Raw genomic sequence first — 17,179 nt, 5'->3', positions numbered from 1 at the left:
TCATTGTGAGTTTGAGACCAGCATGAGCTACAAAGTGACCTCAGGGTCAGCCTGAACCATATAGCGAGACCCTGTCTCTAAAAGACAAAAATAATAATAAAATAAAATAAAAGTAATTGTCCTGGTATTTATGTAACTGTAAATATACTAAAAACAACTACATTTTAATCTCTAAATAGTGAATTGTATGATATTTTAATTACATTTCAAGAAAGCTGTTATCTACAAAAAGAAACAAAATGAAAAAATGAGTGTCAAATGAGTTTTCCAGCCTCCAGGGAAACACTGATCCAGCTATGGTCCTGGGCTGACCATGGACGATCTTGTAAGGTAAGGGGATCTTTTTCTTTTTGGTACCAACTCACAGCCTTGCGCTTGCCAAGCAAGTGCTTATGGCGCTGAGCTAAATCCCCAGCTGATAAGGGGATCTTTATTGTTGTGATTATGGGAGCGAGGAAAGGAAAAAACCCATAGCAGTTTATTATTTAATATTATATAAACAAACTAAAAAAGAGTTTGTTAAAACAAAAATGACCTGGGTCAGGGATGTAGCTCAGGCATAAAGTACTACCTGGCAAGTGCGAGGTCGCAAGTTCGATCGCTGGCACCAAAAAGAAAAAAAAGAACTTTTTGGTTTGTGCCCTTGATATTCCTGCTCTTTGTTTAGTTACAGATGACTTTTTCAAAAATTAGGGCTATATGAGAAGGGAGCTTCCCCAAATCTTCAAATTTGAATGCATGCTAATTCAATAACTAAACTTCTGTGGTCCCTCAAGAATATGTTGCAAACTGGAGGCTTACGAACATACCAAGTTAAACCCACAGAGTATTTGGAAATTTTTAAATTTAACATTTATAAGTCAAGAGATTTCACACAAAAATTCATATTTGCAGTTTCTCTGAAAATCAGGGAGATTCTGGCAATAGTGATGAGTGCTTCTTTTAAACTCAGCAAAGATAACAAGTTACCTTTATAAACTGATATCCAAGGTATTTATGGCAGATGTTAGCTTGTTGTTGCTCTAAAACTTCGGAAGAGAATGTTTCAGATTCCAGCAAAGAGGGCCTGGGTGGAACCAGGGGCAGAGGCCGGAGGTGGAGGTGAGGGCAGATATGTTGCTGCGCTTTGAGGCAATCACTCACTCAGGCAGGCAGTCTCCTTGCCATTCTCTCCCACTGCACCTCTATCTCTTCTCTGGAGCACTGACTACACACCTAACTGAATACAGCATTTGCTTGTATTTAGTGTTGGTTTCTGCATCTAGATTGAAAACTTGAAGTGACAGAATGTGTTTTTCACAGAGGTCTCCCCATACCAGGGCTTCACTTGCCCGTGGTTAACTGCAATTTCAAAATAACCAATGGAAAATTCCAGAAATAAATAATTCACAAGTTTTTGTGTATCATGCTTTTGTTTAGGTTTGGTGCGGTTTTTTGCAGTGCTGGGAACCAAACCTAGGGCTTCATGCAAGCCAGGTAAGAGCTCTAACTCTGAGCCATACCTCCAGTCCAACGATTCCCAGATTTTAAAATGCATGATGTCTGGAATACTATGATGAGTTCTTCTGCATCTAATTCCATTTCTGTACTGTACTGCCAGAGATATGAATTATTCCTTTGTCCAGCATATTCATACTGAATGGGCCACCAATGCACTAGTAACTGAGCTATCTGTCCCGATTATCAGCTTAACTGTTGCAGCACTGCAGTATGAGAGTTCAAATAACTCTTATGCATTGCAATGGCCCCAAAGTGCAGTAGTGATGCTGTCAATTTTAATACAGTATACTACTGCAATTGCTCTATTTTATTAGTTTTATTATATCTTACCATATCTAATTTATAAATTAAACTTTATCATAAGTATGCATTTATAGGAAAAAACATAGCGTATAAAGGGTTCAGTACTATCTGCAGTTTCAGACAGCCACTAGGCATCCAGGCACATAACAGCCATAAAGAAGGACAACAGAACTCTTCACTGAGCACAATACCTGTCACAAAGTAGGCACTCACAAATGTTTACTGAATGATAAGTGAATGAACAAATAATGAACGGTTGGGAACCAGGAAACCATTAGAAAATCAAAATCTTACCACCACCACCCCCCTTTGTAAATGAGAGAATTGAATGTTGGTATTGCCACAACTTTTTAAAGTCTGTATTCTAAAATGTTCACAACCCTGGAGAGGCTTGGTTCTACCTTTTAGAGGAGTCACCTGTCCCTCCTTATAGGGCTTACCTATCCTTAGCCTTTACCCTGCTAGTCCTTCTTCTGGGGCTGTTTCCTAAAACCTGCCGTGTATGATCAGCAAGGCAAAGGTCCTAAATATCCCAGAGAGGCAAACCATTTCAGTGACACACCCAACACTTAAGTAAGTGCAAAACTTTCCACAAGAAGGTAAGACAGAAAATCGTTCTTTTCTACATAAAAATGTAAGGGCTTTGGGTGTTAACTCAGAGGCAAAGTGATGCCTAGTAAGCACAAGAACCTGAGTTCAATCCCCACTGGCGAAAAAAATAAAAAGTTTTAAATTAAAAAATATTCTAAGGCACCCAGTTCAATATGCTCAGTGAAAAAAGAGTAAAAATATCAAAAGAAAAAAGAAGGACTCAAGATCATCAAATACGGTCCACACTAAAATGGTCAAAATGTACCCAGTTATCTCCCAATGTCTTATATCTTTTGTTTTTTAACCTCATAGTAGAGTGTGATCAAATTTCACTATTTTGTCTTTTTAGCTCCCTGAATTAGGAAAACTCCACCCCTCCACTTTTGTTTCTCATGTCATTTTTTTTTTTTTTTTTTTTTTTTTTAGGAATCAAGTCTAGCAACTGGCTTGGAGCATGTTCTGCATGTTGGATTTATCTGCTTATTCTTCATGATTAAACCCACATTAAATATTTCTGGCACAGAGGCTATGAAAATTTCATACAGTCTCACATTAAAATGCACAGAATGACAAAACTTCTTACTACTGGCAACAATACATTGGATCATCAGGTTAAGGGAGGTACTGAACCACAAAACATTTTTTCCTTTCTGATGAATAAGTTAATTATTTAAGTAATTAACGTAAGAAATAATGAAACAATTTCCTTAGTATGGTAGTGATATATGGCTATGTAGAATATCCCTGGGCATTTGGGATGTGTGTGTTTGGCTTTAATGATAGGGAGTGAATTCTAGACTTTACATACAGTAGGCAAGCACTCTACCACTGAGCCACACCCCTAGCCTACTCTATCTATCTATCTATCTATCTATCTATCTATCTATCTATCTATCTATATCTGTCATTATTAGGAAGTGAACCACCCAGGGGCACTCTACCAGTGAGTTTCATCAGGATGGTTTCAAACTTGTGCTTGCCTCAGATACCTGAGTAGCTGGGATTAGAAATGTCCCCCATTGAGAATACCCTTCTTTTTAGGAGATGCAAGATCAAATACCTGAGAAAGCATTAAGAGTCTGCAAATTGTCTCCATAATGTAAAGAAATATGTCTATCGATAACTTATGTATCTACCAAGATAGAATTTGGCAAAATGTTAAAATGCAAAATGAGGATCTAGCAGAAAGGATCTGAAGGCTCATTCTGTTGTTCTTGCTATTTTCCACTGATTTGTAATTTCTCCAAAGCAAAAAGCTGAAAGGGACAAACAAAAAACAATTAACAGGCCTGGAGACACAGCTCAGTGACAGAGCGCTTGCCTAGTACCGCAAGGCCCAGGGTTCAGTTCTTAGCAACACACCAATATACATACTCATGCACACACAAAGGATTAACGATGAGTCAGAATTGACAGCCCACATTTCTCCATTTTACTGGAAAAATTTACCAAATGAAAATAAAACCTTTTAAAAAAAATTACTAGGGACAGGAAGGGGCACCAAAAATACAGATGAGAAAAATAAAGACTTAAGCAACAAGTTTAGAAAGCAGGTCAGATCTGCCATAAGAGCTCTGGATTTCAAGACATCTGCACATCATTACAAAAACTATTATATACCCAGGGGAAAACAAAAAAATGCCTCTACTGGATACCTTCAGTTTCAATTCAACCAACTGATCTTTTTCTTTCAATGCCTCTGCTTTTGAAGGAGAGAAAATGATGCACAGCTTTCAAACAAATACTGTTCCATAAAGTAAGGAGAAGAATTTCTCTAAAGAATTTATTTTCCCGAAATTAATAGCATAAGCATCCCAACTATTACAAGCATGGTCATGGCCTGGATGGTCCAGGTTCTGCACCTGAACGCACACACCCATGCACATGCACACATACATGCACACGCACACACATGTAGATTTTGTTTTGTGGTAATGCTGGGGCTTGGAACCAGGGCCTCCCACATGGTAGGTAAACACTCTGCCACTGAGCTACATCCACACCTAGCTTTCTTTAAGAAATTATAACTTCTGATCTAATTTTTAGATCCTGGGTCAAAAGTTGTTTCCAAGAAGATGACACCCAATGTCTCGTTTATGAAAATATGATTTCCAAGAATCAATTTTATAGCACATGGAAGTCTCTAATTTATGTTTTCTAAGTCAGCCAATCCTGTTGATGGCAGACAGAAAAACACCGATTTTGAATATAAAATACATTCAGTTTTTATTTATATGCCATGAGTAAGCATGTTTATTGTCCAAAGGGAAGGAAATAGCAGATAAAAAAGAAAATTTAAATGTAGACGAGACAGGGATAAAGGATACAAGAATGACTAAAGAAGTCCATTACAGATCTGGCATGACACCTAGAAGAGTAAGGATCTTGTCAAGGTAGGAAACGCAGGTAGAGCTATTAAAATTCAATAGATAGCGGCGATTTTTATTATTTTAGAAGATGCAGCTGCAAAGATAGCCTGAGACAGGGATATAAAGGTGGTATGCCACAAGAGGGAGCTTTGGATTCTTCCTGTTAGATACAGCACCAGGGCACTCTTCCAACTCAGACACTGAGCTTTATTGGATTTGGCAAATTACCTGGCAAGCCGTAGGAATTCAGCAACGTTTGCTAAATTGAGTAATTTTTTTCTCCATTGAAGCAACAAGAAGCACGACAAGATTCCTTCAGATGCTTTGCTTCTAACATTAATAGTCAACAACAGCTTATTTCATTTTTTCTCCATTAAACATTGTCTTTGAACAGGAGACACCCTTTCATAATCACAAAGACATTATTATGAAAGGGTATCGCCTGTTCAAAGACAATGTCAGCAACATCTTACATAGATTTTTTTTTTTTGTCTTTTTGAAACAGGCTTTCATTATGCAGTTCAGGTTGGCTTGTAACTCACTGTGTAGCCCAGGCTAGCCTCAAACTCATGGTGATCTTCCTGTCTCAGCCTTCCAAGTGCTGAGATTACAGGCATGTGCCAGCACACCCTACTAAAGAGTGTTTTTTTCAACTAGGACTCAAACTCAGGACCCTATACTTGCCAGGTAGGTACTGTGTCACTGAGCTAAATCCCAGGCCCTCTGCCATAGACTCTTTTTTGGTACCGGGATTCAAACTCATGACCTCGCACTTGCCAGGGAGGCCCTGTGCCGCTAAGCTATACCCTCAGCCCCTCTACCATAGACACTTTTTCTTTTTTTAGTTTTTTTAATTTTAAAGAGGGGAAGAAAAAACAGACAATAAAAACAAAAAGCAAAAGAGGCAAACAAACAATAAAAACTCACCACAATAATATAGGCTTTCAAAACAAGATGGCAGTAATTTAACAATGGTTATTATATTGCATATTATCTTTAAGAGTTGCTTAGGGCACTGCTGCCAACGCCCCGGCGAAGAAGCTGAGGTCAACATCAAATTCGAAATATTTAAACAATTTCCACAATGCAGACAATTAAGTGCGTTGTTGTGGGCGATGGTGCTGTTGGTAAAACATGTCTCCTGATATCATATACAACAAACAAATTTCCATCTGAATATGTACCAACTGTTTTTGACAACTATGCAGTCACAGTTATGATTGATGGAGAGCCATATACTCTTGGGCTTTTTGATACTGCAGGGCAAGAGGATTATGACAGATTACGACCACTGAGTTATCCACAAACAGATGTATTTCTAGTCTGTTTTTCAGTGGTCTCTCCATCCTCATTTGAAAATGTGAAAGAAAAGTGGGTGCCTGAGATAACTCACCACTGTCCAAAGACTCCTTTCTTGCTTGTTGGGACCCAAATTGATCTCAGAAATGATCCCTCTACCATTGAGAAACTTGCCAAGAACAAACAGAAACCTATCACTCCAGAGACTGCTGAAAAGCTGGCCCGTGATCTAAAGGCTGTCAAATATGTGGAGTGTTCTGCACTCACACAGAAAGGCCTAAAGAATGTGTTTGATGAAGCGATACTGGCTGCCCTAGAGCCTCCAGAACCGAAGAAGAGCCGCAGGTGTGTGCTGCTATGAACATCTCTCCAGATCCCTTTCTGCACAGCTGGTGTCAGCATCATACTAAAAGCAATGTTTAAATCAAACTAAAGATTAAACATTAAAATTCGTTTCTGCAATAATGACAAATGCCCTGCACCTACCACATGTACTTGTGTGAGACAAGGCCGGTAGGTATGCCCCGCCCCTCCCAGTACTAGTTAATTTTGAGTAATTGTGATTGTCAGAAAAGTGATCAGTACTAGTTTTTGTTTTGTTGTTTCAAAAACTTTTTTTTGTTGTTCAAAAGTAAGGCATGCTTGTGAGGACTCTGTAACAGACTAATTTGAATTGTTGAAGCTGCTCCCTGGTTGCACTTGAGAGTAATCTGGGACATCTTGGTATTTTTTTTCCTTCTTTTATTTTTGGGCAGGGGGGGGGTATTTTTTAGTTTTATTTTTTAAAATTCATTAACCAGTGGTCAGCCCTTAGAGGAGGAGGACGGATTGATTCCACATTCCACTTCCTAGATCTAGTTTAGAAGAGCATGTTCCCCACCTGGTGCTCTTAGGAAGGAGTATAGTAAATGCCTCATTTAATAACATACTCCTTTTTGAAAGTTGCCTTTTTTCTCTCTCCACCCTCGAGTGGATCCAGTATTTGATAAAATTTGTGAAAGTGGGTGGAGGCTGTCTTGTCCCTCCTCTTTTCTAGGATGCACTCTATATGTGACTGTGACTTTCAAGGAAATTTGTTTACCACTTGCTGATTTTTTTTTTTTTTTGGAAGTTAATTTTTACTTCTTTCACTGATAAATGAAGAAAAGTATTGCACCTTTTGAAATATACCAAATGGATTGAGTTTGTAATTAAAATTTTTTTCTCCCCTGTTAGTCATTGTCTTATTATGCTTAGCATAGATTTGCCATTCAGTAGCGTTGGGCGTTCCTAGACTCCAGCAGAAGACCTGACACAGAGGAAATAGGAGTGGTGCTACAAGACAGATGCCTACGGGACAATTGGCATCCTCTTTCAGGTTGAGAGGATGCAGGCCTGCTTCATTAAGAAGCTATGGGTGGGTGGGCGGGCTTGGGGAGAACACTTAGCAACATGGGGACCAGCTAGGGAAATCCCCTTATTTCTGTTTTCCATATGAGGAACCCTATAGCAATTGGTTGAGGCTCTCTAGTTTAATAAAAATCATGCAAGGAGTCTTATGAAGACTCAGTGTTAATAGAGACTTTATCAGCTTATTTTTGTTGCAGTTTCTAGTTTTTAAAAAATGTTTAGGTAATTTTTTCACCATCCCAAGATCCTAATTCTTGTAGATTTCATTAGTGTTGAACCAATGCTTTCTCATGTCTCAATCTTTGTATATGCATTCTTTTCAGATGTATTAAACAAAAACCCTTCAAAAAAAAAAAAAGAGTTGCTTAGATTACCAGATATAGACATGCCAAATTGATCTAACCATATGAGTATTAACTGTTCCTTTCCAAGAACTAATAGAATTAGTAGTATAACTGTCTCTTATGTACGTATATTCAAATTTAATATACTTTCTTTTCCTTTCCTTTTCTCCTTCTTCCTATCACAGTTATTTTCCCTTTTGAGCAGTTTTTACCATTTCACAATGTATATTTTAGATCTTACAGTTTCATTTTGTTACACGAGGGCAACAATATACACAAGTTTATTTCACTTATGAGTATGATCTCAAGTCGAATCCATCTACCTGTAAAAGCCTTGATGTGATCCTTCTTTGAGACTGAGTAGTATTCCATTGTATAAAAATATCACATCTCTTTTTATCCATTCTTCAGTTGATAGGCATTTGGGTTATTTCAAAGATCTGGCTTTATTACAATTGTGCTGCTATAAACCTGGGTGCACATTTATCACTGTGATATGTTTTCAATTCTTCTGGGAAAATGTCCAGAAGCAGAATAACTGAATAAAATGGGGCCTCTATTTCTGGTTTATCAGAAATAACCACACTGATTTCCACAATGGTTGCAACAGTCTACACTCCATCCAATAGTAGAGAAGAGCTCTTTTTTGTCCACAGCCCCTCCAGCATGTCTTTTTTGATTTTGTCCATTGTTTCTGGAGTGAGATGGAATCTCAGTGTTGTTTTGTGTTTCTCTAATGATCAATGATGCTCAACATTTTTTCATGTATCTATTTGCCATTTGTATTTCCTCATCTGAGAACTGTGTATTCTTCTCAGATGTCCATTTTTGGATTGGGTCTTTAAATTTTGGGGACCTGTTTTAAAATTCTTTATATTTTCTACATTGAAGTCCACTGTCTGAAGGCCAGTTGACTAAGATTTATTTCCCAATTTGTGGGGTTTTTTTTTTTCACTATTGGAGATTTCTTTTGATATCCTAAAACTTTTTAATAAAATGAGATCCCGGTTGTTGATTCTGGAAGTATCTCCTATGCAGTTTGATTTTTGTTCATGGTCTCTCTGCCTATCCCTGCATCTTCAAGATTTCTACCAATTATGTCTTCCAGCAGATTTAGGGTTTCTGTTTTAATATTTAGATCTTTGATTCATTTTCACTTTAGTTTAGTGCATGGTGGTAGACATGGGCCTTGGTTTAGTCTTCAGCAAGAGGAGAGCCAGTTTTTCCAGCAGCAATTATTAAAGAGGCTATCCTTCTTCCAGTGAACATATTTTGCCCCTTTGTCCAAGATAAGGTGACTGGGGGCTGGGGATTTAGCTCAACGGCATAAGCACCTGCCTTGCAAGCAGGCGGTCGTGAGTTCGATCCCTGGTACCGATAAAAATGAAAAAGACGAAAAAAAAAAAAAAAAAAAAAGATAAGGTGACTGAGTGTTAGTAGTTGTGGATAGATCTTCGAATCTGTTCTACTGATCTTCAGGGTTTTTTAATGCCAGTACTATGCTGATGTTATCACAGTAGCTTTGCAGTATAATTTCAAGTCACATTGTGATGCTTCCTGCCTTGACTTAGTTGTCCAGATTGTCTTTACTATTCTAGGTTTCTTTTGATTCCAGATGAATTTTAGAAACAATTTCTATCGATCTGTGAGGTATGTTAATGGTATTTTGCTTGGAATTGTATTATCTGTGTAACAATTTTGGGAGAATGGCCATTTTCACTATGTTTGTTCTTCCTATCCATGAACAAGGAATGTCTTTCCATTTTCTGAAATCCTCTTCGATTTTTTTCAGAGTACTGTAATTTCCAATGGATAGCTCTTTTACTTCCTTTGTTAGATATGATTGTTAATACTTCATTTTTTTGGAAGCTACTGTGAAGGGTGTGGTTTCCCTTATTATCTCTCGCAATGAGTTTGTTGTTTGTGTACAGGAAATGTTGATTTTTGAGTGTTGACTTTATCAGCTACATTACTGAATTTGATTATTGGATTTAGACTCTTTCAATGGAGTTTTGGGAGTCTTCTATGTAGAATATCATGTGATCTGCAAATAATGGTAATTTAACTTCTTCCTTTCCTATCCTTATTCCCTTTGTCTCTCATGCCTAATTGCTCTGGCTAATGTTTCCAGAACTGTCTTGAATAGGAGTAATAATAATGGACATCCTTGTTTTGTTCCTGATTTTAGGTTTAAAGTTTCCAGTTTGTGTTCATTTAGTAAGGTGTTGGCAGTTTATCACATACAGCTTTTATTAGAGTGAGGTAAAGACCATCTATTCCGATTTTCCATAGGGTTTATATCATGAGTGTTAGAGTTTATTAAAAGCTTTGACTTGCTCTCCTTTTTCTAGATGATTGAGGTCCAGCATCAGGTTTGTGTTTGTTCTGTTTTCCTGATATGTGAATTCACTGCAATAAATTTCCCTCTGAGGACTGCTTTCATTGCATCCCACAGGTTCCAATAAATTGCATTTGCATTTTTGTTTCTTGTAAATAGCTTAATTTCTTGTTTAACCTTCCCTGTGACCCACTGATTATTCAGGAGGGTATTATTTAATTTCCATGTGTTTATGTCATTAACCTCCAGTTTAACAGCACTATGATCAGATAATATGCATGGAATAATTTCAATTACTTGCATTTATTTGAGCATGTTTTATGGGCTAGGATATGGTCTACTTTAGAGAATGTCCCATGTGAAGCTAAGAATATTTGTCCTGATGTTGCTGGGTGAATACTCTATATACATCTATTAAGTCCATTTGTTCACAAGTTTGATTCAGTTCTGTTATTTCTTTGTGTCAAAGCAATAACTGTGTTATTGCTTATTTCATTTTTCGTGTCTATTCATTTGTTTTATATAGTTGGGTACTCCCATATTTAGTGCATATATATTTAGGATTGTTATCTCTTCCTCTTGAAGATTTCCCTTAACTAGTATGTAGTGACCTTATCTCTTTTGATCATTCTTACTTTGAAGTTCACATTGTGTGCAAACAGAATAGCTACACCTGCTTTTTTTTTTGGGGGGGGGGTGTTCTGTTACTTGAAGTATTGTTTTCCACCCTTTGACTTTCAGTCTATGGGTTTCCTTTTGGGTTAAATGGGTATCTTGTGTACAGCATATGGTTGGATGTTGTTTCCTGACCTATTCTGCCAATCTGTTTCTTTTAAATGGTGAGTTGAAGCCACTGACATTAATGATTATAACTAATAAGTCTTTATTTTTGTCATGTTATCTTTCTACTGTTGGTTCTTTACCTTTCCCCTCTATTTACTTGTTTGCCCTGCTTGGTTGTTTGTTTGTTGTTGTTGCTTTTTTCTGTTGTTATTCTTGAAATCATAGTGATTTTTATGTTTATTTAGAATATCTTTCAATAGTCTTTGTAGTGTTGGTTTGGGGGTGGTGACGTTCTTCAGTTGTTCTTTGTCATTTCTCTATTGATTATCTAAATAATATCTTCGTTATTTTCTCTATCGATTTTGAAGGATAGTTTTTCAGGAAACACCAATCTGGGTTGGAAGTTGTTTTCTTTAAGGATTTGAAATACTTCACACCATGCTCTTCTTGAAATAATGTTTTGTGTAGAGAAGTCTGCTGCGATTCTGATGGGGGTTCCTTTGCAGGTTATTTTTTTTTCGTTAACAACTTTTAATAGTCTGTTCTTATGTTGGATTTCAGAGGTGTTGATTATTATATGTCTAGATATAGATTTATTTTGCTTATGGATAACTGGAGTTAATATGACTAACAACATTGATGGATTTCTATCAAATTAAATCCACTGTTTATATTCCTTGGGTATAAGCCAAACTAAATTGTGATACATTACCTATTATACGTATTGTAAAATTTGCTAAAACTTGGTTTAGAATTTTATGCCTACATTTTGAAGTGCCTTGACCTGTAATTTTCCTTCCTTGTATTGTGCTAGGTTTTTGTATGAATGTGACACTAACCTCAAAAAGTGATAAGGGAGCTAGCTGGGTATGATGGCACATGCTTGCAATCCCAGCACTCAGGAGGCTGGAGGAATACCATGAGTTTGAGGCCAGCCAGGACTACATAAGTGAGTTCAAAGTCAGCTTGTACTATATAGTGTAACCCTGTGTCCAAAAAAAAGGGGGGGGGGGAATAAGGGGTGTCCTCCTTCTGTTTGTGTTCTCTGGAAGAGTTTCTTAAGAGGCTGGAATTATTTATTGTCATGGATCTTCTGAAGAAATACGTGGCCATCTGTGCCTAGATTTTTGTGGCATTCAGTAGAAAGACTTTTGACTATAAATTCCATGGCTTACCCATTTAACAATTTGTCCCAAGTGTTGCTTGCATACTGACTATCCTAAGTGTCACTTGGCAGGTGTCATTTCAATTGGTTGATTTTTATTTGCACGTTTTTGTTTTTCCTTTTTTGGTACTGACAATCGAACTTAAGACCTTGCACTTGCCAGGCAGGCACTGTGCCACTGCATTTTTGTTTTACACTGTCAATTTTCCATATACTTTTTTATTTAGAACACTGTATTCACCTTTGATGGTTGTTTCTAGTGAAACCTAATAGCAAGTTCTAGTTATTTTCTTTTACTAATTCATGTTTGTGAAAAATAACCTATAATGTTTGTGCTATTATCTACATTAGATATAATTTTTATACTTCTCCAGAACTCAGTGATATTCTCTTACAATACAAAACAGACATGTTTGTGACACTGAGACTGAATAGGAAAGAGATGCCAAAAGATCTGCCAAAAAAAAAAACTGAAAAAGGGAGAAATATTAGTATATTAGAGAGGAAAAGTTTGTGTTATGACTGGAAAGACAAAAAAGATATCGTACTGTCAACTATTCACAATACAGAAATGATAGAACTTGAAAGAAACAAACCTAAAAAATTCCAATAGCGGTCAGCGATTGTAATAATTCTATGGTGTAGGTAATATTGACAGAGTTGACTAATATCTAACAATATCCTATAATCAAAAAGCAAGGGGGAAATGTTATTATAAAATACTTAAGTACCTTCTGAACCAAACAATATGAAACTCATTTGTTATTTATTCAAAGCAAGGGGGTTCAAGAGTCATTTACAATTTCGATTAGGTGGCAATTTAAGTCTTTAAAAATGCTGGGGAATTTGCAACATACGGTTTTCAGTGTCTGTGGTCATCAACTGTGACAAAACGGTACTACAGCCAGAGGTAGTAACACAGCCACAGTGAGAGCCAGATGTCCTCTGAAGCCCTCCCTCAATTAGGCAGGTCATGTGATGGTTCTGACCTCTAGGCCCAGCCCACACAGATCTACACAATTCATCTTACTCCTGTGCTTTCACCTCTGACAGCTGGCTTGGAAGATCCAGTAGAGAACTGTCGGCCCAACATCACTAGATAGAAGGAGTGCGGGTCCCTAAAAGAATCAAGGAAGAACAGAATCTTCCTCAACCACACAGACCCGCACCAGACTGGGACAGGAGATAAACCTTTACTGTATTAAATCATTAAAATTTTGGAATAATTTGTTATAATAGTGCCCACCCGAACTACAATATTACCCCAAATCCTTTAAAGTTAAAAATAACCATTATTCCCAAGTATTACTTCCAAACAATTCCATATATAGCTATCATCTCTGATCCTATACTAGCCTTGTGCTGTGGTTTGGATATAACTTGTCCCCAAGTTCATGTGCTGGATGTTTATTCCCAATGGTTCTGAAAGGAAGTGAGACCCTTAAGAGGTAGGCAATAGAAGGTAATTAGGTCACGATGGCATATACCTTCAGAAGGATGGCTGCCCATCTCAAGGGACTGGCTTAGCTATTATGAAAGCAGGCTGTAACAAAGCAAGCTTGGCTTTCTAGGCTGGCTCTCTTGCTTCTTCCCTTGCCATGTGATATGCTATGACACAGCCAGGGTGTCCTTGTCAGATACTGGTGCCACGCTGTCTGGACTTTTTAGCTACAAGAATTGTGAGACAAATAAATCATTTTCTTTACATATTACCAGATATTTTGTCATAGCAACACAAATGGCCTAACATACCATCTTACTGGTTTCCTGGTTTCCTTTCAGGTGATTTGGGCACTATGGTATGCACGTGCCACTCTCACCTTCCCTGGAGAAAGGAAGGATTTATTATCCAGCTGCTGGGATCACAGTGGACAGAAAGCCCTCAGCTGCCAGCCTGTTTCAGAAAGTATCTTGGCTGAAGAGCACTGCGTGGCCCCGGGGCTGCCCTCACCCAATCACCAGAGGTATTCAATGACTGGTCAGATAACTATAAAAGTACAACCCCAACTCCATCCCAATTTATGGTCTCCATCAGGTGGACTAAGGCTTTTATTGAGCCTGAATCAGCTCTATTTCTCCTTCTGTGTAATCTTCTCTTCCCTTCCCCAACCTCTTCTTTTTCTTCCAGAGCCGTTGATCCCATAACCACTCTAGCAATCTTGTCACATACTAATCCTATGTTAGAATTTGCTTCTCCTGATCTCAACCTGAGACAGGCACTATTCCTTAATGTGATATCATGCTGCCTAACTCTGCCTTAGTATCTGCCGTAAGTATCTTATTTTCCCATCAAAAATACACAAAAATCTTAATTGGACAGAAGACTTAAGATTGCAACTCTGTAAAAATTCAGAATGTACTATTAAATGACTATTTCAAAAACAAAAACAAAGAGAGAGGCCATAGATTTTTGTGAGTTCTTCTGGAGAAAAGCTTTGAAACTGTCTCAAAGAAAATATCGTATCTCGCTTATAATTGAACAAAGAAATTATGAAGTACATAGCTAAGAGCCGCATATCAAGAATCACTGTGGAGCTATTATTTATTTCTGCTGGTTCCTGGTATTATTATAGCAGTTATTCTTGAGTACTCACTATAACAAGTGCTAAGAGCTCTGTTTGGATTATAAAATATAGGTTCATGGTAAGCAAATACATGACCCAAAACCATAGAGCCAGAACTCAATGGTGGATGGGGAGGACTTCAAACCCTCAACTCTTATCTCTATTATACCATAATGCCTCCAATGTATTTGCATACTCAAGCTCCAGAGGTTAACTAGTATAGTTCACTAAGTAATTGCAGGAGGTGAGAACAGAAGGCAGGTATACATGCCACATTTTTCTCTTTGCTCCTCTACTGCCTCTGATGATGACTAGGACACTGGGCCTGCCTTCTAGGTGCTTAAGGACTCATACATGCAGTGGCCAGAAGTGACATACAGCACAAACCTGGGCTAAGGCAATGGAAAGGTTCTTCTGCCCTCTTGTGGTTCAGTGTGACTATTACATATCCAAGCCCCATGAAAACGCACTGAAATACCTTATAAAGGCACTTGGCAGCAGGCACAAAACCACAGGAGATGACTCTCTCTGGCCTGAAGAGGACATTTAATAACGTGACGTTCTGATTTTGAAAAATATTACTTATGATAAGAACGCTCATCCTAACTACAGCTCAGAAAAAAAACAAACTAAAAACCTGTATTACACAATAATAAAGAATATAAACACCCTCAATATCCATCAAGAAAAGTGATGAAGGTTTAAAAATATTCTAAGCCCCAAATAAAACTCCTAATCCTTGCTTTTTATACTCAGTGATTGTAGAACTCTTTCCATACCAGCAAGATATTTAGTTCCTCATTCTGCAGGTGCAGAGCACTCATTGGACAGGGGAACTACCATGGAGTAACTTGTGTCCTACAAATGACAACTTCAAACTGCTTCCAAATGTTTACTATTAAAAACAATGCTGCAGGGGCTGGGGATTTAGCTCAGCAGCATAAGCGCCTGCCTTGCAAGCACATGGTCAGTCAGTTCAATCCCTGGTATCGATTAAAAAAAAAAAAAGTGTTTAAAAACAATGCTGCAAATAAACAATGAGATGAATTCCTGGGAGTGGACATGCTGGGTCAAATGGCACATCCACACTTACGCACCACTTCCCCTTTGAAACTTTTTCCCTCTGACTCTCTTCTGTCTCTCTGGCTGCTCCTTCTCAGCCTTCTTCCCACACTGCCTTACTTGCTCCTTCCTTAGTTGTCAGTTTACTGGGATTTGGTCTCCATCTCCCTTCATCCTACAGTCCTTTCTTCTTTTCAGCATTTGTCACCTACTCTTGTTTCCAGCTATGAGTTTTCTTCCTGGAAGGCACCTAAGGTCATTACATCTTTTAAGTCCACAGTTTCAGAATTATTTTATATACTTACTACTCCTGTATGTAAGTACAGATATAATATGCATGCATACATATGTTCAAATATGAATATATATATAATGTCCTGCCCCTTTCTACAGTAATGGTGGCATCACACCCTAAATTGAAGCAGTTTTAAGGGAATTCTGCAAGGCAGCAGTCTTTAAAGGAGATAAGTGTGACCCTTGGTAGAGGATAAGGCACATGCCTGTAATGTCGGCACTTGGGAGGCTGAGACGGCAGAATCGTTGCAAGTTCCAACCCAGAATATCTTTTCGTATGCTATTGACTTTGTCAGTAAGTTCCCAATTTAGGAAGGAGTTCCGGGGGGACATTCATATGTTGGATTCATTCCTAGGTCTGACAAAGTGAGTCTTGTACAACACACTAGTGAAAGTTTGCAACCCAAATATTGCTAGGTCAGGGATTTATATATGTTCTTTGAAAACGTAACTATTCATATTCTTGGTCCATTTGAAAAATGAGGTTGTCTTCATATCGTGTTATAAGAGTTGTATTGCTTACTTTTTCCCATATTTTCAATTGAGAATAAAAGATTCCTAACTACCTAGGAAAGCACTATCTTTTCTCTCTTGGGTGGTGACAGTGGTATGGTACTGGGGATCAAACCCAAGAACCTGCACATACATACAAGGCAAATCCTCTACTACTAAGCTATATCACTAGCCACCATTATTCTTTTCCAGTATCAAGAAGTAACCATCAGAACTATGGATGTTCTTCAATGTACAATAAGGTTACAGCGGGGCTAGGGATTTAGCTCAGCAGCATAAGCGCCTGCCTTGCAAGCAGGCAGTCATGAGTTCAATCCCTGGTACTGATAAATACGAAAAAGACAAAATAATAATAATAATAATAATAATAAGGTTACGGCATGAGACACCATAATTAAGCTAAAAATATATTAAGTTAAAAATGCATGTAATTTACCTAACCTAACCAGGCATGATGGTGCACATCTATAATCCCAGCACTTGGGAGGCTGAGCCAAGAGGATTACTGTGAATTCGAGGCCAGCCTGGAACATCTCAACAAACAAACAAACAAACAAACAAACAAACAAAAAACTACACACACACACACACACACACACACACACACACACACACACATAAAACTTTATCTCTTACCAAATATCAAAGCTTAACCTAGCTTACTT

The 17,179-nt window shown here is 37.9% G+C and overlaps 2 protein-coding genes across 2 annotated transcripts in view; one reads left to right on the top strand and one right to left on the bottom strand.

Moving 5' to 3' along the window:
- LOC101788419 (uncharacterized) overlaps positions 1 to 17,179 on the bottom strand; it is a 165,395-nt gene that overhangs the window by 100,802 nt on the left and 47,414 nt on the right. The gene's annotated exons all lie outside the window — the stretch shown is intronic.
- LOC100716854 (cell division control protein 42 homolog) lies at positions 5,780 to 7,276 on the top strand. The gene has a single exon (XM_063236235.1). It carries the CDS (start codon positions 5,848 to 5,850, stop codon positions 6,421 to 6,423), a length of 576 nt encoding a protein of 191 aa, XP_063092305.1. The 5' UTR covers positions 5,780 to 5,847; the 3' UTR covers positions 6,424 to 7,276.

The sequence above is a fragment of the Cavia porcellus genome, unplaced genomic scaffold (assembly GCF_034190915.1).
Source record: "Cavia porcellus strain 051 isolate PalLab524CR breed Dunkin Hartley unplaced genomic scaffold, mCavPor4.1 scaffold_25, whole genome shotgun sequence".
NCBI lineage: Eukaryota > Metazoa > Chordata > Mammalia > Rodentia > Caviidae > Cavia > Cavia porcellus.
This window is presented reverse-complemented; position numbering and strand designations above follow the sequence as displayed.

Coding starts and splice junctions, on each gene's coding strand:
- LOC100716854 (XM_063236235.1), top strand. CDS start 5,848: ATGCAGACAATTAAGTGCGTTGTTGTGGGCGATGGTGCTGTTGGTAAA.